Genomic DNA, 23,295 nt, shown 5'->3' with positions numbered 1-23,295 from the left:
TTTGATTTCCTTTACTGCCTGTTCTATGTAAACATTGAAAAGGAGAGGAGACAAACTACAGCCTTGCCTCACGCCTTTCTGGATTGCTGCTTCTTTTTCAAAGCCCTCGATTCTTATCACTGCAGACTGATTTTTATACAGATTGTAGGTAATTCTTCGTTCTCGGTATCTGATCCCTATCATCTTCAGAATCATAAACAGCTTGGTCCAATCAACATTATCGAATGCCTTTTCTAGATCTGCGAATGCCATGTACGTGGGCTTGTCCTTCTTGATTCGATCCTCTAAGATCAGACATAACGTCAGGATTGCTTCACGTGTTCCTACGTTTCTTCTGAAGCCAAATTGATCTTCTCCCAACTCAGCTTCAACTTGTTTTTCCATTCTTCTGTAAATAATACGTGTTAAAATTTTGCAGGCATGAGATAGTAAACGAATGGTGCGGTAGTTTTCACACCTGTCAGCACCAGCTTTCTTGGGAATAGGTATAACAACATTCTGCCGAAAATCGGATGGGACTTCTCCTGTCTCATACATCTTGCACACTAAATGAAATAACCTTGCCATGCTGGTTTCTCCTAAGGCAGTCAGTAATTCAGAGGGAATGTCATCAATTCCAGGTGCCTTGTTCCTATTTAGGTCACTCACAGCTCTATCAAACTCTGACCTCAAAATTGGGTCTCCTATTTCATCAGCATCAACAACCTCTTCATGTTCGAGAACCAAATTATCTACATCTTTACCTTGATACAATGTTGGATATGATCCTGCCATCCTGCATCATCCGTCTAGCTACTCAGCCCGGCCTTTTCGTACTGTTCAGAACAGTGATCATTTGATGCTTTCAAAAAGTAATGATCATTATCATTATTATTGTCATCTATCACCTGAAAACTGATTCCAATTCTCAGATCTGATTTCATGAAATTAATGTTAGAACTATAGTAATTACTGTATATTATGGCAGATTCTCGCATATAGTACCACTCGGATGTGATATACCTTGCAGGTGACTATGATGCACTGTTTGACTGGAAAACACCCTCAATGCCACTTTACCCAGCGGATGGAGGTGATTTAGATGTGAGCACCAAGAGAATGAAGCAAAATTCACTGTTACAACAATTTAGCTCAGTTTATTTTCAGATGTATTCAGTAGGGTCTCCAAAGAATGTAGTTTACATACAGTGACTTTATATTTACCTTATGGTTTAATAATGGATAAGAGACCTTCCACATTTTGTACTTGTATTTGCCTGGGTTGATTCACACTGCAATGAAAACTAGGGTAATTGTTGCATCGGGAGCAGAAGAACTACGGACAATAGTTCAAAGCTTCATTTAGCACAAATCACATGTTAATGGGAAAGAGGCCAATATTTTGGTGTGTTTCGTCGTCCATTACTTGGCCACACGCATGATGCCCTCCCATTCCTTATGTTTAGTGTCCACTGTCATTTCACTCAGTTCAGTCTGGTAAATCATGTGCTAAATAATAAAAGTATGGTGCACCACACTATCGTTCTGCTCTACGCTATATCGTATTTCAAAGTGACAGCGAGTCAAGAAATTACGAGGCGTTGCAAGAATTATACGATTTCTCACCAGATGATGTCAACAAGAGATGGCAATTTATATTATCAGTCTACATAAGGAAACATCCCATAATGGAACATATATCTGCTAGAATGCAGCCTACATGCATTCAAGCACAAAGAGGTCAGACTATTTCAAACACATTAGAAAGAAAAAAGAAATTCTGATTTGGACTGATTCATACTCGTTCATACAGAGAAGGCAGAGATATATTTCCATCTCGACAACTTTAAAACTTTACAGGCTAGAACGAAATGATGTTAGGCCTGCAGTGGTCTACACCATGAATGGAGGTTGTCAGCATGTGAATTAAGTTAATAATTAAATAGATTTGAATATTTTTGTATTATATATATTTATTAATAATTTTATTGGTTTCCAGATAATTTTCCAAGCACAATGCAGTTCTCAAGAACGGAAGTGAAAGAGATGTAACTCTAACAGACTTCTTTACATGAGCAGGTTCAGTGATTTTGTAAAACTACAATGTGTGGAAAACTGATGTGACTACACTTTGAAGACTAAGAGCAAAGCAGTAGAACCAGGGGCGCTGAGGTTTGAAAGTTAGTGGGGATGCTCCAACTCATGGTCTAAAATGTGGGGCGGAAGGCCCTGGGAGAATGTTGAAATTTAACCCTCATGCTGTTTTAGTGTTTTTGAATGAGTAATATTTGTTGGAAAACCTAAACTATTGTTTTTTTAGGCACTTATTTAACTAAAAGTAGCAGTTTTCTGCTGGCTCCACCTGCAATGTACAAAGTGTGGTGTTGTTTGTTACTATCCTCACGAATGTATTTGCAAAGTTTCGGGTTAATGAAATAAAGCACATGATCTGCTGTGGTAATAGAATGTAATATTATGTCAACAAAACACTTGAAAATACATCACACAAAGAAATTGAATTAAACGTTCCTTGGAACAACACTACGCGCCGAACTGTTAGGTCCTTCAAAGATCTTTGTCTTGGAGAGAAATATACTCATAACTTTCCTCAGAATCCACCAATTTAAGTAGTTATTACCTCGAAAGAAAGCACTTGATCCACTGAGTGTTTTTAGACCAAAACAAATTGCATACCTCAGTTAGAACGAATGATATGATTGCTTCAATGAGAAAAAAATGTTGAAGAAATGAGATGTCAAATTGAATGTGGACTCATAACCTTCCTCAGAATCAACCAATTTGAATAGTTAAGAGCTTAAATGAGAGAGCTTGATCCACTGAGTGTTCTTAGGCCAGAACAAACTCTGTACCTCAATTAGAACCAAAGATATGATTGCTTCAAAGAGACAAAAAATTGAAAAATCAAATAATTTGAGGAAGGCGAAAGTTAAGTGATTTATAGTACCTGATGACAAATCTGTGCATGAATACCTTTCATTTAAAAGAATTAAAGAAATCGACTGGATAGAATGGCCGGACTGACTGACTTCAGATTTCATAACTTTTTTAATATATAGATAAAAGAGTACGAATGAAAGTCCACATAAATCCACATAAAATGTAAATGTGTCTTTTAATTTTGAAAAGTAAATGATTTTACATTTTAAATATATGTATATTAAAGTGATGGAAGCGAAAGAAATACAAATAGTCTCTATAAAATCTTAAGCTAGAAAAACTTAATAGTCTACTTTCCTCTTACATTGCTTAAAGTACATGCATCATGGGAGTCAAGTATCAGTGACGACAGCTAAGCATCACCTCAGAACTGCTAATGTTTGTGGCCGAATTACAATTAACCAAGTAATTACCACACATTGGTCCAGGGACCCGAGGCAAATCAGTCTGATATAAATACCAGTCGTCGGGTCCTCTGAACCCATGTGTGTTACACTTAACATGTTTTTTTTTAAATGTGCTTAGTTGGTTTTGTAACAATTCAGTCTCCAATGAAAATAGTGCTAAAATAGTGAATACTGTTGATCCTGACCCACATCATGTAAGTTTTGACACTTATTATGGTAGAAACAAATGTAGATGATCAAAGAGACACTAGACCCCCTCAGCACAATATAATTCCTTCTTGCCACTTGCCGGGGGTTATAGGGGAAGTCGGACAAGTAACAGTTAAATTCTGGAAGGAGTTGTTTACAGATGAAATGTTAACAGAAATTGTACAACGAACAAATTAGTGAATCAGAGTGATTATTTCCGGAAAGTATCCAATCTTATGAAGCTGAAATGGATTTGGTGGAAATGAAAGCAGTAGTGGGACTATGCTGTTTGTGTCTCCTTGCATGCTGACGATGCCCATATTTCAGACAGTGATGCCACTGCTTTTTCTGTTACACTGTACGCGGTTACATGATTTACAAACAATAATAATGTTATTTGCTTTACGTCCCACTAACTAATTTTTAAGGTCTTCGGAGATGCCGAGGTGCCAGAATTTAGTCCCGCAGGAGTTCTTTTACGTGCCAGTAAATCTACCGACATGGGGCTGTCGTATTTGAGCACCTTCAAATACCACCGGATTGAGCCAGGATCAAACCTGCCAAGTTGGGGTTAGAAGGCCAGCGCCTTAACCGTCTGAGCCACTCAGCCCGGCGATTTACAAACAAGAAACCAGAAAAAACAGACCGACAAACTATGTAATTTTATTATTATGCTATTATTGTATTGAATAGGTGCTATTTAACAAAATTATAAGAATTTGAATCACAAGTAAATCTTCAATATGGACAAAAAATGAAATTTATAACCTGCAAACTAGCACATACCGAAGAAATGTAAATTCGGCCTCATATGGATTTTCAGGACAAACAGCCATAGTTAAGAAAGGCAAAGTGGTGGATCTTGTTTCAGCAGTGCAATAAAAGAAGAATTTGATGAATAAACAGGAGAGACAGTAATTTATTTTTTTTTGCTAGGGGCTTTACGTCGCACCGACACAGATAGGTCTTATGTCGACGGTGGGATAGGAAAGACCTGGGAGTTGGAAGGAAGCAGCCGTGGCCTTAATTAAGGTACAGCCCCAGCATTTGCCTGGTGTGAAAATGGGAAACCACGGAAAACCATCTTCAGGGCTGCCGATAGTGGGATTTGAACCTACTATCTCCCGGATGCAAGCTCACGGCCAACTCGCCCGGTGAGAGAGAGAGACAGTAATTAATATAGACTATAACCAAATTGGGATGCACTTGAATAGAAATATAGCAACTATATAACAGGGCGTCACATTCAGCAATTGCCATTGGCTATATTTTATGCCTTGTTGGACGTAGTAGGAGTGAAGGCTTTCGTTTTATTGACAGGAGAAGCTTTCTGATTCAGCTAGGGAGGGAGCTGGTGGAAAGCAACGTAAGAAACTGACTTCAGTCCCCTAAACTCCAGAAAGAGATTCAGGTTGTCTATTGAACGTGTTCTAGGAATTGAGCAACACCCTTCAACTTCATGACCAGAAGTGACATTCACTAACACTCTGAAATCTATGAGGAAAGTGCTCAGTTTGCCCTTCAAAGAAAGACCAAAAGTCTCGTAGAGAATCTTGTATGGTAAATGTGGCTATGTAGTGTTACAAAGAATAGGCTAGTTTGAAGTTTAGTAGACAAAAGTAAGACGAAAGTAAGCGGTAGAAATTAACAAACTATGTTTTTGGTAATTTTTGTGTGATACCCTTCAATTCGCATCAGCTCATAATATGTATCTGCCAAAAGAAGACTGCAGTTTTTTCATTTAATGTGACAATTAAGTGCCACCACCACCATACTGGTCCCGTTCCACGATGTTCCTGTGGTTTTATCAGTACCCGGTTCTCCCCAGATTAATGTGCGATGGGAATTGTTATGTAAACTGAAGTGGGATTCATCTGTGAAGAGCACATGCCTCCATTCACTCATGGTCCAGTTTCGATGTTGATGGCTGCACAGTAAACGGGCCCTTCTCTGTGCTGGAGTGAGCAGGACACACACCGCTGGTGTTGCGCAAACAGCCCTGCTGTTCTGAGCATCTGGTACACAGTTTTCCAGGAAATGGCAACCCCTGAGACGGCGGCAAGCTCCGCCAACAATTGTCTTGCAGGTACAGTCTGATTTCGTTGGACGGTTAAGGCCAGATATTGGTCTTGCTGTGGGGTTGACCTGGTACTGGTCTATGACTAACATCTCTTGTGTCTCGAAATCGTCTCCAAAGCCTGGAAATGACACTTTGTGGCACTTTCAAGGATACGGCGACTTCGGTCTGTGTCTGGCCTTCTTTCAGGTGGCCGAGTATTCTACCCTCCAAAACAGGCTCCAAATGGCGTCGTTGTGCCATTATGTTGTCACGTTCACCATGAGGCTACACTCTGCACGCTATAACAGGGCAAACACAACTGAGGGAATATGGGGCGCAGGCACTGGCTGTGTTTATCTTGCGGTTACGCCACTAGTCAAAGCAGGGAACACTCCTTTTCTACATAGAGCGAACACATAAGGTTGCTAGGTGCATACGTCATGCGATTTGTGGTCTGTTTCCTGTTGCCCTGCTTATTCGTAACTTATGCTTAACTTTTCGACACTAGTATTCTTTGTTGCTATTTGCTATTACTCTGTTGCTTCAGTGGGAGAAGAATGTGTTATTCCTTATCCCATACTTTCTTTATTGTCTAGTATTTGACAGTTCTCACAATGTATGCTTGTGAAATGAAGTGAGCTTGTATGTTAGCCATGTACTGCATTAGAGTTGAAATAATAATTACTTATATTTTTCTATTGTTAGCTCGCCGAAGGGCAAAGGAAGGTTGGTGTCCCTATCGTATTGTAGTATATGTTATTAATTAGTAGGTTTGGAAATGTTTTCAGACTGTTCCTCAGATTTAAGGTAGTCCTTACATTGATAAATATTGTTATGTAGTTGACCTTGAGTATCAACTAATTGTTTATCACCACAGATATTTTTCCATTTTCAGAATACAATTATGATCCCATGGAACATCGAAAAGAATTGCAGAAGATAATAAATGAAATAGAACCAGAAACTCCAAATCCTTTTGATGTAGATTCACTGATCTATGCACAGATTGAGAGTTTGTCTAAAATGACTTCAATTAACTATGTACTGCTGCAAGAGTTAAAGAGAATGAACTGTCTGATTAACACCATGATCACAACATTAACACAACTAAAGAATGCTCTCAAAGGTGAAGAACTTATTGGAAGTGAAGTGGAAGAAATTGCACAATTTCTCTTCGGTGGTGAAGTTCCAAATATATGGAAGAAGTTTTCTCCAGAAAACAACAAACCACTCGGTAACTGGCTGTTTCACCTGAAGAAGAGAGCCCATCAGTTCCAACAATGGGTAAGTTGCATCATGGCAAAATTGCTGAGGCCTATAACACCCAGCGATATGCGCTTCATGCCTTATGGTTTACAGCAGAGATAAGTACGAGTATATTACCTGTGCCTCACAAATCAAATACAGTAATCCAAAATTCTACACATGATTACAGTTAATTTAGAGTTTAGGACTAATCTAGAAATGTATTCTTACTTGACACTGTAGACTGCTTTTTACAGCATTACCATTATCAAGGTCAAAGTGCTTTATTAATCTACAGTTTGGGGAATATATTTGAGCATTAAATTAAGTAGCACATTGAATTACCAAAGGTGTCTTCCATGGTGTGGGCCAAAAATAGCTGGACCCCTGCACAATGCAACAATAGCGTGGAATAGTACTGTATATGGTTATAGTTGCCTTACATATCAACTGTACCTGTATGTGCTCTACAATGCATGAAACACAATGTGGTACACCTCCATGTCATTTGGGTACCATGTGCATCCTCTTTCACAGCACTGGTGCTGTAACACCGCTTTGACAAGCTTTTTTTGACGGTACTTCACAGAAAGTTCTCCAGGCGTTAGATCAAGACTCCAGGGTGGCCTTGTAAATAATGCTAGTGAGGTCAGTGGATCTCGGTGAATCCAAAGATCTGAAAAATATTAATTCATCATGTGAGAAACAGAGAAGGTGGAGTGTACGAATGTCCGATCATGCTGCAGCCACACATCATTCATTAGGCCTCTGTTTTTCAGCTGCAGTATGAACCATGGCTCCAGTATCCATGTCAGTATCTCATAGTTCACTGGCAAATGATGAGCAAGATGATTTCACGATGTCTCTCTGGATGTGATCTTTCATTGTTGATCATGACCCTGATGCCATGCTGATTTCTTCTTCTTAACTTTTATAATGGTACAGAATATCACCGCCATGTGAAGTCAGATTTTGTATTTACAGCAATATTTACACCACGTTATAGGTTATGTATTTATTTATATATTGTCAGCATCATTTATTTCTTTGTAGGAATACCATAGGTATTTATTAATGTACCATAAACATAACTCTGTGTTAAATTGATGGCATTCTGTGGTACCAAAAGTTGAGAATGTTGGTTAAGGAAGAGAACTAAATATTGTACCCGCTCAAAGCCTGAGTCCCAACCAGCATTTATCTCAGGGAGTGTTACGGTCCGAATCTATCGCAACTAATAAACAATTAAAAAAAAATTATATTGAGATATAAGATCTCAAACTAAATGTAAGGGCGCCATCCAATCAGTACTACAGGGTTGAACGGGACACTCTAATCTTTAACTTTAAGGCTCATCATAAAACACACAAATTATTTGTATATTCAGATCAAAGGGAAATTATGAAGGCTCCGTCCTAGGAATGGGGACGGATATTTAAACGGTCACCGAGGGTTTACTATTCTACAAGAACAAGAACCTGGAACTGTTTCCTTGCAAATGCTAAAGGAGCATTTTATTGAAGTAAACAAAATAATTTTTACACACAACAAAATCTGTTGACCCTTGATTTGCCGGTGATTTGGCAAATTATTCCTGAAAATGATTACATAATATTTATCACTTTTGACCACCCTTCCATTTGGGTGGTGGAACCGTTGATATCTGAAGGTACCAGATTTACCTTCGTTAACACCATGACCATATTTGGTCGTGGACCAATTACTTGTTGGCTAAGTGGGCGCGATCACATGGACCATGTTATCGCCTCCACTTTGATTGAGATGAGACCAACCCGGGAAACTACAAACTCTCCCCGGGTTCCTAACCAAGATATGCTAATCGTTAGTTGAAGGAAAAGACAAAGTGACTCTAACCTAATGGTCCAGATGTAGGGATTTGCCTTCATTTTACAACTATTAACTTAACTTATTATTCACAACAATGTGACATTATTATGTTAATTCGCCAGCTGACTTCCCTAGTATCATTCATCATCATCATCCAAAATAATAAAATAAAATAAAAATAATAAAAAAATATTATCTTTATTATTATTATTATCAACATTATTATTAATAGTGGAGATCGTGATTATTGTAACCCGTAATCATCCTCGCTATAATACTTCAACTTCTCGCTCTTATTATTCTCGTCTGAAAAAAAAAAAGTAGCTTCCTTTTTTTTATACTTCAAATATTATTATTATTAAAGTGGTTTGAAAATTTCAATATTTTCAATTCAATTCCCACCATCATTATTGTGTTCATAAATAAAAATTCTTCTTCTGATTCTTCAATTATTATTATTATTATTATTATTATTATTATTATTAATTAATTAAAAATTTTAATTTCACTTGTTACACGGTAGTCCACTCTATATATGTTTAACGCATAACCCCTTTTACAATTTTGATTTATTTTGGCACTAATCAATCCAGACATGATTTACCAATCCTGTTTACAATAGTAATGGATGACATCATGAGAACAGCAAAAGCAGCATATGGAGGAAGAGAAATGAACATGATGTTATTTGCAGATGATATTGTGATTTGGGGAGAAGACAACAGGAAGGTTCAAGAACAGTTGAATGTGGTGAATGGGAAGATTGAAGAATGTGGATTGAAAATAAGTGTAGAAAAGTGTAAAACTCTTGTTATGACTAGAGGGGAGAAAGAAGGGAAAGGTCAGATTAGACTTGCAGACAAGCCCCTGGAAGTAGTGGAAACGTTTAAATACCTGGGGAGTGAATTAATGGAGAATGCTCGACTGGATGCTGAGATTAGTAAAAGGATTCAAGCTGGAAGTTGTTTCTATCATAGTGTAAGAAATATGTTATGGGACAAAGATGTGCCAATGGAAGCAAAGGATACTATGTACAAGATATATTACGTACCCATAACAACTTACGGAGCAGAAACTTGGACAATGACAAAGAAGGATGAGAGTCGAATACAGGCAGCCGAAATGAAATTCTTGAGGAGTATGATACAGAAGAGTAGAAGAGACAAAATAAGGAATGAGAAAATCCGGGAAGAAATTGGAGTGGAAAAAATGAATGATAGAATAGAGAAGAGCCGACCAAGATGGTTTGGGCACATAAAGCGAATGAGCGACGAAAGAATGCCAAAAAAGGTGATGGAAATGCAAATCCAAGGAAGGAGAGGCCGTGGACGACCACGATTGAGATGGAAGGATACAATCCAACGCAGCATTATAGAAAGAAACCTGGACTGGGACACAGTGTTGGAGGAGGAGTGGTGGAAAGACCGAAGAAAGTGGAGAGGAACCATATTTGCCCCTACCCGGCTACAGCTGGATAAAGGGAAATGATGATGATGATGATTATTATTATTATTAGTATTATTATTCTTTCGAGAAGTTTTATTTTTATTCCCTATCTTTATAATTTAGTCACATACGTTCTCTCCCAAACAGAAATCACCAAGATCCAAATTCACATCGGTCGGGACATAATAGTGTTCGAACCCGCAAAATTATTTTCGTACTGTCGTTAATTCATGGAGACCATATGCTCCTAAGACAATTCTCAAATCCCATAACACCTCGCAGTTGAGCAAATACCTCCAATCTCTGCAAGTGTTAAATTATTCCTTCCTTTTCCATTTTGAAGTCCATTTATCCATCGGAACTCTTCAAAAATTTTCATTAATTAACCCTCGGTGTGTGGACTCTCTTCTGCCACTCATATCACCGGTATAGAAATACAACCTCTATGTAGGCCTTAAGATCCATCTATTTCTTCATCAACATCAGTACAATTCACTTTCATTTTGGGCCGGATTTCTGTCCCACAAAACTCCAAATCTCAACTTTTGGCTCAAATCACTCTGGGCCTCAAACATAGCGTGACCATATTATCAAAGTGCCTATCTCGTTTCTACCAACTTTTATTTATGATTATTATGGAGTCCAAAAACGTTAAATCAACAATTAGTGTTAAAATCGGATTCACTGCCCAAATTAAAATATTCATGCCACATATTATCTCCACATTTAAATTACTTTAATTTGCAATCACTCTATCCAACTAGGCCTGTGCCTTTATTCTCAAAGATTATTATTAAACATGCCTTTACACATTACCCAATATTAATTTATTACTCCGACACTTCTACCGATCATTATATTTTTGTCCACTGGCGAACTTCGCGATATTTACAAACAAATCAATGGACTTCATTCTGTCCCACAACAATTTAAATCACTTGGCAACCCTACCTCTGGATTATCTTAACAACATGCCTTAATATCTATAAAATTTCTGATAGCGTAAAAACATTTTGGAATCACTTCTAAATGAATATTAACATTAACTTTACATGAAACGTGCTCCATATCATATCAAACAACTCAAGCACTTGAATGAACAAATAAACCCTACTCTACTCTATTAAATAATCAAAATTATGATGAGTGCTTGATCTAATTATGTACATATTAATTTGTCCCTTTGTCTATCTATCTTTGAATTTATAAGAGCCGGAAACGGCTCGTTTCACAATTAAGTTACATGATAAATTAATATGATTTCCTCCCCCTAACGATAGCAATCTACAAATATCTCAGAAGGTTACTCATCTCTTTTTTGTAGTCTGCTAAGCCGGACGAGGAGCACAGGCCCCGTCCAGTCTTAGCCCTGCATCCTACTGGTTTTCATGCCAGCTTGAAGAAGTAATCCAATGCACTTTTCAGATTTATACATATTAATTTTCAAGATTTAAAATTTTAACATTTTAACAAATTTACACACACTAATATTGAACTGAAACTTTACACTTCTGGCCTTTATCTGACCCACCTAATTCATACACATATTCTTAATTCCTTCCCCGGCACTAAGGAACTGGTGACACCTCGATATCACATTCAAACGGCCCGGCGCGCACTTGATTTTCCCGTCTCACGTTCGCATAGCTGACCCGGTATCAGTTATGATCGACTGTTTACTAGGTGAAATACATCAAACACTCGTGACCGTTCTCACATAACGTACTTCCTAATCTGTTGGTAGAATCTCACACTCCGTAAGTTATGCTTTACTGACTCCTGTAACTATTTGAAACACTTCATACTAGTATACTGCTCAAGACTGTAATATGAGCTACATCACGTCATGAATCACTGTACTATGTAACAATATAATACTTCGAACCCTACTCCACGAGTAAGTACACACACGCACCTCTGGCGGAATCACGGCTCGAACAAAATATCAGAAGTTGTCACGCACCCCAGGTGTGGTATCAGCCCGAACACTTTGTCAAAAGTAGTAGTCAGTCCTTGTCCACGACCTCATATTTATACTTGTATCCCCTCTCTTCCGAGTTCACGGGAGGTCATCTTAGGACGCGCAGTCCCAATATCTTCATACGACAATTTGCGGTTCGGCCCGTGGCTTAAATATGGGATTCAATGATGTAATTATGTTCTCAAAGGCTCTATACCAATTCTCAACTAATATCGTTTGCTGGTAATTGATATATTTGCAAATTTAGCTGCTGTATCCCAGCCTGGGATTTCGCGCTATATTTTGGCATCCCTTGCCTCCAGCCAATCAGCGAATAGGGTCCATGAATTCTCAGAATTACGCCAATCAATCTCCCTCAGTTAGTGACTTTTAATAACTTTTATTACTTGGTTAGGCTTATAAATTCCACCTTATTCAGAATTTATAACTCACTTTCGTTTATAAATTTAATCCGTGGAGTTAAGGTTTCTTGTGCTTCTTACAATACGAAGTTGGCGTACCTGCGACTGGTCGATGAATTGGTCCACATAAACCACGGAACCGGGAAGGCTCATATTTTTTTCTTCAAGTGCCAACCTCGCGTTCAACTCCCGCTAGTACATGGAGATACCCTGCCATCATTTCTAAGAAATCTGCACCCGGCTCTTTGCGCTGTTGCCACTACCTATTTCGCTCGAGGCGAGGAATGTTTCCCCTAACTTGTCAACAATTCTCGCCTCTCTCTTTCCCCCTTTGTCACATTTTCTGAGAATTCTAATTCTGCTGTTCATTGTGTTTGTTAATCTCAGTGGAGACAACAGTCTGGGGTAGGTTTCACAACATCCTCTCGACCTGGTTTGTATTTATAATACATAAAGTACGATCTTCTTGCTTCTGAAAATGAAATATATATTCCTCCATAAATAATTACAATTGCATGATGCTCATCACACCCCCACCAGGGCGCAATATAAAGTTGGCGTATGTCTTCAGGGCATCAGTATGCCAATGTTGAGCATCAACATTTTGAAAACTACATGCCACATGTGACAGGATGGAAGATGGTGATTAGCTAGGACAGACTTGAAAGAGGTTATTTTAAGGCTTTTTTTTTTTCCGGAAGTGTGGTCTTATTGTTCTTGACTATTTGAAACATTGCAATCGGCTAGTTGTCCCATTTGAAGTGTGTGACGTTTTGTCATATTGAATGCTGCTTGTGACCGAGTCTTGGAGAATTGTGTCTCATCCCTGAATGTCCGGTTGGGACATGTGACAGGCTGAGGTATCCTTACATGTAATTAGAGGTCAGCTATGAAGGGCTAAACCATTGTACTTAGCTGAATATACCATGAGTGTACTGTAGTTTTACTGTGGAAACAGACCATGAACTTGTCAGCAGTTATTGGTGAGTTTGGTGAGGTATGGTGGTATTTAACCTCAATTTCGAGATGGTGTAGAAGGTTATGTGGCTGAGGTTCATGATCTGGCATTTCTGACTAGTCAGTTTATGTAAATAAATTCAAGCTGATAAGAAGATACTGTGTGAATATGCACAGTGGATTTTAGCATGTGTCAAGGGACACAGAATGTAATATTTCATAACAAGGTCGTTGTACCAGTTAACGTAATTAAGTAATTATGTCTTGTAAATTCAGTGCTGATTGTGAAGATAATAGGAGAAAACAGCGTATTTCTTATGTTGTAATTTGTGTTGTCATGTGTTATGAAGGTGGATACCAGCCTATTGGTATGCTACAGCATTATTGAGGTGGTTAATTTTGAAAGAATATTTTAATTTCCTGAGTGTCATTTCAGAAAAGAGTATAACCTAGCCAGTATATCCTCACACATTTTCAGTTCAATCGTCAGGTTAGGCACGCAAGTCAGAATATCGTCAGCCTATGACCCCACCTTGGAAGACATATTAGTGTCATGCTAGATTCATATTGTGTATTATAAAGTATACTGACGCCCAATCAGTTTTTTATTGTGTTCCGTAACATGGTATTAATTAAGTAAATGTATTGGGGAGTCCACAAACCTGTAGTTGCCACTTGAGTGCTACAGCAGTTTAGGTGTAATAATAATAATAATAATAATAATAATAATAACAACATACATACATTCCATGAAGATGTTCGCCTTGTCCCGTCTTTACGCACAGTTGTTCCTAGGCATTCCCTTGCTGTTTCTACTACAGCATCCCTGTATGCCACCCATTCCCTTTCTATATCCTGAACCTGCTTACTGTCTACTGTTCGAAACTTCTCACTAATCATATCCATGTTCTTCTGCGTAATTTCCTCATCCTGGAGATATTCTACCCTTATTCGTTTTCAGACAGATTTCACTTCCTCTACCCTAGGCCTAGAGATATTTAGTTAACTACAGATCAGATAGTGGTCTGTATCATCAAAAAATCTCCAGAAAACTCATACATTTCTGACAGATTTCCTGAATTTGAAGTCTGTTAAGATATAGACTATTATGGATCTGGTATCCCTAGCCTCCCATGTGTAGTGGTGAATAGCCTTATGCTTGAAGAATGTATTCGTAACTGCTAAACCCATACTAGCACAGAAGTGCAGCAAAGGCTTTCCATTCCCATTAGCTTCCATATCTTCCCCACATTTACCAATTACCCTTTCATATCCTTCAGTTCTATTCCCAACTCTCGCATTGAAATCGCCCATTAGCACTATTCTATCCTTGCCTTTGACCCTGACCACGATGTCACTCAATGCTTCATAAAACTTTTCAACTTCATCCTCATCTGCACCCTCACATGGTGAATACACTGAGACAATTGTAGTCCTAATTCCTCCAACTGACAAATCTTCCCACACCATTCGCTCATTTTCATGCCTAACAGAAAGTATGTTGCATGCAATGGGTTATAATAATAATAATAATAATAATAATAATAATAATAATAATAATAATAATAATAATAATAATAATAATAATAATAATGATGGATTAAGAGTGTTACCCTGAGTAGTGCAGGTATGAATCCTAGTAAGGTTGTGGAGCTAGTGTGTGATTGGTCTCAGTGCACTTTGCTGCAGAATGTTTAATGTAGACGGCAACTCCCGTGATATCCTCATGCACTATGTGGCCCTGAGACAAGAGTTAAATTACATTCATCTGAAGCCAGCAATATTGATTTCTGTACAGAAGCCTTATGAAAGGTAATCATTATGTGATTCATTTGCATTCTCTCACCTTGCAGCTGCTACAAAGCAACTGAATGGACCTATCTGCCATGTGTTGTAGTTATACTGTAGCACAAGCATCCCCCGCTCTCTTTCTTACAAACATCACTTTTATTATTTCATACTAAACTCTTGCAATGTCATTTTCAGTGAAAGAGAATGAAATTTTCGAACTTCTTGTCCAGTTTTTAAAAGTATTTTCTGATTAACACATTGGATTCTTATGTATAAAAATATAGTGCTAGTATTTTCAATATTTCATTTTTTCAAGGGTGTTATGATGCGTTATTTTAATAAATTTCATCATAATCTCCTGTATATAAAATAATGTGTCCTCACTGACTGATTCGTCATCAGTGAACCAAAACTAGTGAACATATAGAAATGAAATTTAGGGGATACATTTATATTGCAGTGTAGGTGCTCTTGGATATTCCTTCGCCAAGGGTGTGAGTTGCTCAAGTTTACAGGCATTTGGTATCTCCTTTAAAAATAAACTTGTATTTTTTTTTTTTAAAGACACTTAAGCGGGGTGAAATGAAGTGAAGAATGGGTTACTTACCGTACATCTAAAATACTGAAGATATTACAGATGTGAAAATTGGTATTTGGAATCTCTTTTAGAAATAAAGAATAAAGGAGGACATTTTTTTCAGAAAATCCAAAGGAGAGAGGGTGTGTGCATGCGTGTGTATGCGCGCGCGCGCACATGTGTGTGTGTGGACGGGGGTGTTTATATTCCTTTAATGAGTATACTTATACATCAGAAACTGAAGATGTTAGAAACATGAACATTGCTATTTGGAATCTCCTTTAAAAATAAAAAAGCATGTGATTTTCCATTTTCCATAAATCCACCGAATGGGGGTGAAAAGAAGCAACAAATTGTTAGGACGTTTCACGACGATACTGATACGTATATTTCTAAAACCGAAGATGTTTCTCTGTGGCTCTCTGGTTCATACTGCATCTCCTGCCCTGAACTCATTCTTATGTTATAGTAGGCCTACATTTCCTCTAAAGCAACCCCTTAATATACATGCGAAGATATGATGTGTCAATGGATCAGCTAAGCGTATTTCAGTGGACCGATTGAAACCAGCTTTCCTATTCGAAGAAAATATTAATACTACCACCAACCCTCAGTGCACTGTCACTGTTTAAGTATCACATCGGTAATGCTCCAGCCTACTCAGCGGATCTCAGGCATGCTCAGTCCGTGGTAGACAAAGTGATTACTAACTTAAAAGACACCTTGGATATAAGTGATGGGGAACATAATATATTCTTAATAGTATGGACAAGACTAGGACATTAATATTATAAATGATGATAGGCAGACCATGACATAGGATTGATGAAATTATTTATTAATTAAGACATGTTATTAAAATTCAGAACAAGAAACTGTACATAAATTTATTTAGCTTTCAGATCATCTCTTGATAAAATTCATCTTGAAAACAAGCTCATCATGCACCGACACATGCATTTAACATGAAATCAACTGGGCTTGAATTTTCACTTGTATTTTTGGTGGATTGTTTCCATTTTTTTAACTTTAAAATATGTATTTGTTCCTTTTCTGTGCAGAACATCGCAGTAGAAATGCTAACCTTGCTGTGATGTTAATAAAAGATGACTACTACAAACCTTGCATGCAATCGGAGCCTCCTTTTCTTTCATCTGCCTCTATCTCGATGTAGGCCATGGTATATATTACGGTTCTCATCAGCAGATAGAAATATATAAGAATAATCATACGACATCAACAAAGTGTCGATATCATTTGGCAACTAGCTCCTAAACCAGGCATAAGCTGCAAAAACTAATTGCTTCAGGGAAAATCTTACAGTAACTACACACATCAGCCTAAGTGGGATGGTGAGTACAAATATACACAACTCCCGCTGGAGTAAATAAACAACTAAAAATCACTCATGGATTGAAAACCACATACAACATAATGAAATACTGTATCAACGAACATCACAAGAAATAAACTGTCACATGTCAAATTTTTCCATACAATAAACCATGCAACTTTCACTCCAACAAAGATCTCAAATTTCCATCGAGAGCAAAATGCAATCCCTTTAATATAGTACATAACACTCAATATGCCAGATATTTCAACATTATTTCAACCACAATTTCCATGTTGATCCTGAAATTCAATACCTGATGCAAAAGTATATCACACTGCATACATTAATTCAACCATAATTTCAATATCGTTTCCCTGAAATAAAAGGCATGACACATAATTAACACACTACACTCAAATCCTCACTGAATTGGGATGAATTAAAAAATTACTCATATTTCACTAATGAATCATCGAACATAACAACATCCATGAACGTGGGTGAAAATATATAATCGGCCACTTTAACAAACACACACACACAGAAACACTTCTTGGTAGACAAATATTAGCTTGATGTAGATATTGATTCCCATAGGGAACCTAAAATATTTGTCCCGAATGAGTAAATTTATAATACCAATATAATGGTCCGTTATTGGACATTATAAATTTTCCAGCTAACTCATTCTTGGTTGCCTGCGTTTCGCCCTCGTGTGCTAAGCACTAGCCTTGCGTCTTGGGTGGTGTGCTAAGTCCCAACTGACGAGCCTAACTTAGTACACGAGGGCGAAACGCAGGCAAGCAAGAATGAGTTAGCTGGAAAATTTATAATGTCCAATAACGGACCATTATATTGGTATTTTAAATATTACCTTGCTGGAATAACAGCGCGGAGATCCATGCTCCTATTGCAGCTAAATAAAACGGGAATTCCAATCTCCCAAATGAATAAATGATACACTGGGCTCAATGGCTCCAGGGTCATACAAATATGCTATAAATCAAAATTCTATCCCAGGCAAGTCTAACACAAATATATTTGCATATATTATGCTGTTTTTACAAATTATCAAATTGTATTTAATTATCATCATCAATACATAATATACATCTAGTTAAGATGACCTGTCAATTAGATGTTTCAACCCAAACATATGGTCATCCTCAGTAAAATACATTATAATAATCTAAAAACATTGTATACGTTGTTTGTTAAAAAGTTTTCCTTTAAATATCATGATGAAATTAAAATATGACTTGATGGTTGTTGTAACTTCCTCATTGCCCCTTGATGCAGTTCAAATATATCTGTACACTGTTTTGGCTCTCAAGTCAGAGGCTAACATTATGTGAGTTGCTAGTGAAGTTGAACCTGTAATGTGGATAATGAAAACCAAACTAAAAATTAAAAAGAATGTGGCCAACAGGAATATTTAAAGTAAGTTTTTAATGACGAAACTAAATTATGTAACGTGGCCCGCTTGACCTTCCCGTGTTTGCTGGCAACAGAGTCTGGCTCTTGATTGTCGTGCTCCTGCAGTTAAAGTGTGTTAAGTGTTGTTAGGAGGAGGTGGAGGGGGGAAATGGGGTGGGACTTGCGGGAGTGTGGGGGTAGTAACCAAAATTGAATATAGTAGTTGTGAATTCTTCTGAACTTGTTTTTACTGTAAATGATCAGAATGAAAGTTTCCCATGTCATGTTCTTCTTTTCATTTATCTCATTTAAGTTGAGGGCTGGATTCTCATATTGATCTATATTAATGTGAAAATTCTGTAAAATGTTGAGTATTGAACCTTTTTGTTCATGCTGTGGAACTTTTAGATCTTCATCTTTTGTGGCGTACTATGATTATGGTCCTTATGATGGTTGCTCATATAAGTTGATCTGCATCTCTGGCATTCCAATGCAATGCCAATGAAGAAATAATATTTAACTCACACACAGTAAATATCTGTCTATATCGGTCCCTCAATCCTGAGGATCGTGATCTCCGAAGATATTTCTTTGTACCCATTTCCATTGTCCATGGTCTTCTGCTGTATGGGTAGATTGTATGAACGATGTCTTTGTTGCATATTTTATGCCATCTGTCCAGCGTATAGGTGCTCGCCCACCCCTCTTTCCAGGCATGTTTCCCAAGATTATGTGCTTTTCAAGGCTTCCTTCTCCACGACGCACAATATGACCAAAGAATTGGAGAATACTTTGTTGACATTTTGCCAATAACCTGGTACTGATATTCAGCTCCTTGAGGATGGATTCATTGGTTTGAAATGCTGTCCAAGGAATGCGAAGCACTCTTAATAATAATAATAATAATAATAATAATAATAATAATAATAATAATAATAATAATAATGTTATTTGTTTTACGTCCCACTAACTACTCTTTTATGGATTTCGGAGACGCCGAGGTGCCGGAATTTAGTCCCGTAGGAGTTATTTTATGTGCCAGTAAGTCTACCGACACGACGCTGACATATTTGAGCACCTTCAAATACCACCGGACTGAGCCAGGATCGAACCTGCCAAGTTGGGGTCAGAAGGCCAGCGCCTTAACCGTCTGAGCCACTCAGCCTGGCTGAAGCACTCTTATCCAGCACCATATCTCGAATTAGTTGATCTTATTCAAATCTGAAGCTTGTAAATTCTATGTTTCAGCACCATAGAAGAAGATAGAGAATACCACTGTCTGTACTAGTCTTATCTTTAGCTTTACAGAAATGGAGCCATCCTTCCAAATATGAGATAACTGAGGCATGATGTTCTTGGCCATGGCAATCCTTCTCCTGATCTCTATTTCACAGCTGTTGTTACTAGTTATAATGGCACCCAGATACAACATTTCTGAAACTATTGCAATTTTGCTGAAGGCACTGAGTTTGTTCATCTTGCCAGGGATATCAATTACCATAATTTTTGTCTTTTGCATGTTGATCTGCAAACCCAAAGTGATGCTCTCAGTTCTGACGCTGTCTAAAAGCTCATCATTTCTGCCTCATTCATGGCAATCAATACAGTGCCATCTGCATATCGGAGATTTGATATCTTTCTGCCACCAATAAGAAATCCACCAGTCCATCCAGCCAATGCAGTTCTCATGATGTACTCGCCATAAATATTAAAAAGCTGGGGTGACAATATACAGCCTTCATGAATGGTGCTTTGTATCTTGAAGATTTCAGACATTTATGTGATAAAGATGTTGATTCCCAAAGGGAATCTGAAATATTTGTCCTGAATGAGTAAATTTATAATACCAATATAAATGGTCCCTTATTGGACATTGTAAATTTATTACAAGATATTAGAATCATTCCGTATTGACAGTTTTCACTTTACAATGGCGAAAAATGAGAGTATCCTCCTATTCAATACATCATATATTCCGTCATTAGATGGAGCAATCAAATTCAGAACTGTTTCGGCTCACTTGAGCCATCTTCAGTGAAAAAAAATTAGGGGGGTTGGAATAATTTACATAATATAAGTTGAAAAAATGCTAAAAAACATAATGAAAGACCAAATGAAAAAACAAACAAAAGAGAGCCTAGACAGAAACAAAATTAGCACAAATATACAATATTTACATCAATATGCAGAGCAAAAAACAACTTATTGCGACAAAATTCAGTGAAACAGGTGTTAATTTGAAATAATAATTGATACTAAAAACTGCGTTAACCTAAGAAACAAGGGAATGAGAAAACAAATGATGCAGATGGAAATGAATAATAGTAGCACATGGTGAGGTTGTGGACCTCATAGTTTACAAATTATTGGTTTAGTAAAAATGACAAAACAGTTTGAAATTGCTGTCAAAATCATCCTAGTGGAAACCCATCACATCCAGTTGGTCAGGAGGAGAGCGCGAGCAAACATTTTTGAGAGAAACCAAGCCTGATATAACCTGCAGGCGAAAAGCCTGTGACAAGGAGAAAAAAAGCACCATGAAGTTTAAGGCTTTAGAAATAGCAGCATTCTCAATATCTTCTCAATCTAGTGGTCCCTTTCTTCATTATTGTTTCATAATGTTGGCTGGTGTTTTGCCTTATTATAGAGGAGTCGGAAGGGCCGCGTATAAAAATTGAGAAGCTGTGTTAAGTAGAAGACAGATGCATAGTAAATTGTAGTAACCTAGTGGAAACCGTCAATGAAGTTTTAATCTGTAATGGAAAAAATGAGGTTGTATGAGAAACATGGGTTGATAAGTAACAAGTGTGGAATGGTTGTGAAGAAAGCTTAAACTTACGGTGTGCAGTAGGTGGTTGTCCTCTCTAATGGCCTGGCTTTCTCAAAGTAACGGTCTCGTTCGCGTGATCGAGTCTATTGTTGGTTCGGCTGTGTTTGCTAGGATGGAAGGTGCGGAGGGGGAAGGGGAGGTGCAGGGCTGGTTTGAGGAAGGGAGGGGTGGTGAGTTGGAGACATGGAGGTGGGGTTTGTTTGGCAAATATAAGGAATTAATGTTTCAAGAGGATGTTAGTTTACTCGCCAACAATAAACTCGATCATGCGACCGAGACCATCACTTTGAGAAGGCCACGCCATTTGAGCTTTAGAAGTCAGCGAGTAAACTAACATCCTCTTGAAACATTCATTCCTTATATTTGCCAAACAAACCCCACCTCCATGTCTCCAACTCACCACCCCTCCCTTCCTCAAACCAGCCCTGCACCTCCCCTTCCCCCTCCGCTCCTTCCATCCTAGCAAACACAGCCGAACCAACAATAGACTCGATCACGCGAACGAGACCGTTACTTTGAGAAAGCCAGGCCATTAGAGAGGACAACCACCTACTGCACACTGTAAGTTTAAGCTTTCTTCACAACCATTCCACACTTTTTACTTATCAACCCATGTTTCTCATACAACCTCATTTTTTCCATTACAGATTAGAACTTCATTGACGGTTTCCATTAGATTACTACAATTTACTATGCATCTGTCTTCTACCTAACACAGCTTCTCAATTTTTATACGTGGCCTTTCCGACCCCTCTATAATAAGGCAAAACACCAGCCAACATTATGAAACAATAATGAAGAAAGGGACCGCTAGATTGAGAAGATATTGAGAATGCTGCTATTTCTAAAGCCTTAAACTTCATGGTGTTTTTTTCTCCTTGTCACAGGCTTTTCGCCTGCAGGTTATATCAGGCTTGGTTTCTCTCAAAAATGTTTGCTCCCGCTCTCCTCCTGACCAATTGGATGTGATGGGTTTCCACTAGGATGATTTTGACAGCAATTTCAAACTGTTTTGTCATTTTTACTAAACCAATAATTTGTATTTAAAGTTAAAAACTTCATGATTGTTCCGTATTGAATAGAGAAAATAAGATGTACAATATTATAGGGAAGGATCCACCTTTCAATACTCCGTAGTAAACTATGAGGTCCACAACCTCACCATGTGCTACTATTATTCATTTCCATCTGCATCATTTGTTTTCTCATTCCCTTGTTTCTTAGGTTAACGCAGTTTTCAGTATCAATTATTATTTCAAATTAACACCTGTTTCACTGAATTTTGTCGCAATAAGTTGTTTTTTGCTCTGCATATTGATGTAAATATTGTATATTTGTGCTAATTTTGTTTCCGTCTAGGCTCTCTTTTGTTTGTTTTTTCATTTGGTCTTTCATTATGTTTTTTAGCATTTTTTCAACTTATATTATGTAAATTATTCCAACCCCCCTAATTTTTTTTCACTGAAGATGGCTCAAGCGAGCCAAAACATGTCTGAATTTGTTTGCTCCGTCTAATGACGGAATATATGATGTATTGAATAGGAGGATACTCTCATTTTTCGCCATTGTAAATTGTAAATTTTCCAGCTAACTCATTCCTGTGCCATGCGTCTTGGTAGGTGTGCTAGGTACCAACTGTCAAGCCCAACCTAGCACACGGGAGCAAAACGCTGGCAACCAGGAATGAGTTAGCTGGAAAATTTATAATGTCTAATAAGGGACCATTTATATTGGTATCTTGCCATTTATCCTGACAACTGCTGTGTTAGACTCATATAGATTCTTTATCAACCATATGATGATAGCAAACACTCGTAATCGAGTAGGTTTGTCTTCCAGGTAGGATGTCTCTTCATCTATGTGTTCGGAGGTGAC

The 23,295-nt window shown here is 37.8% G+C and overlaps 1 protein-coding gene across 1 annotated transcript in view; it reads left to right on the top strand.

Moving 5' to 3' along the window:
* The window catches only part of LOC136874212 (dynein axonemal heavy chain 10), a 350,423-nt gene that overhangs the window by 305,484 nt on the left and 21,644 nt on the right, over positions 1 to 23,295 (top strand). The window contains exons 25-26 of the mRNA XM_067147852.2: positions 6,298 to 6,318; positions 6,488 to 6,876. Coding sequence (XP_067003953.2) covers positions 6,298 to 6,318; positions 6,488 to 6,876 — 410 coding nt within the window. The remainder of the gene's footprint in view (positions 1 to 6,297; positions 6,319 to 6,487; positions 6,877 to 23,295) is intronic.

This window comes from Anabrus simplex, chromosome 5 (assembly GCF_040414725.1).
Source record: "Anabrus simplex isolate iqAnaSimp1 chromosome 5, ASM4041472v1, whole genome shotgun sequence".
NCBI lineage: Eukaryota > Metazoa > Arthropoda > Insecta > Orthoptera > Tettigoniidae > Anabrus > Anabrus simplex.
Note: the sequence above shows the minus strand (reverse complement) of the source record. Positions and strands in the feature narration are given on the sequence as shown.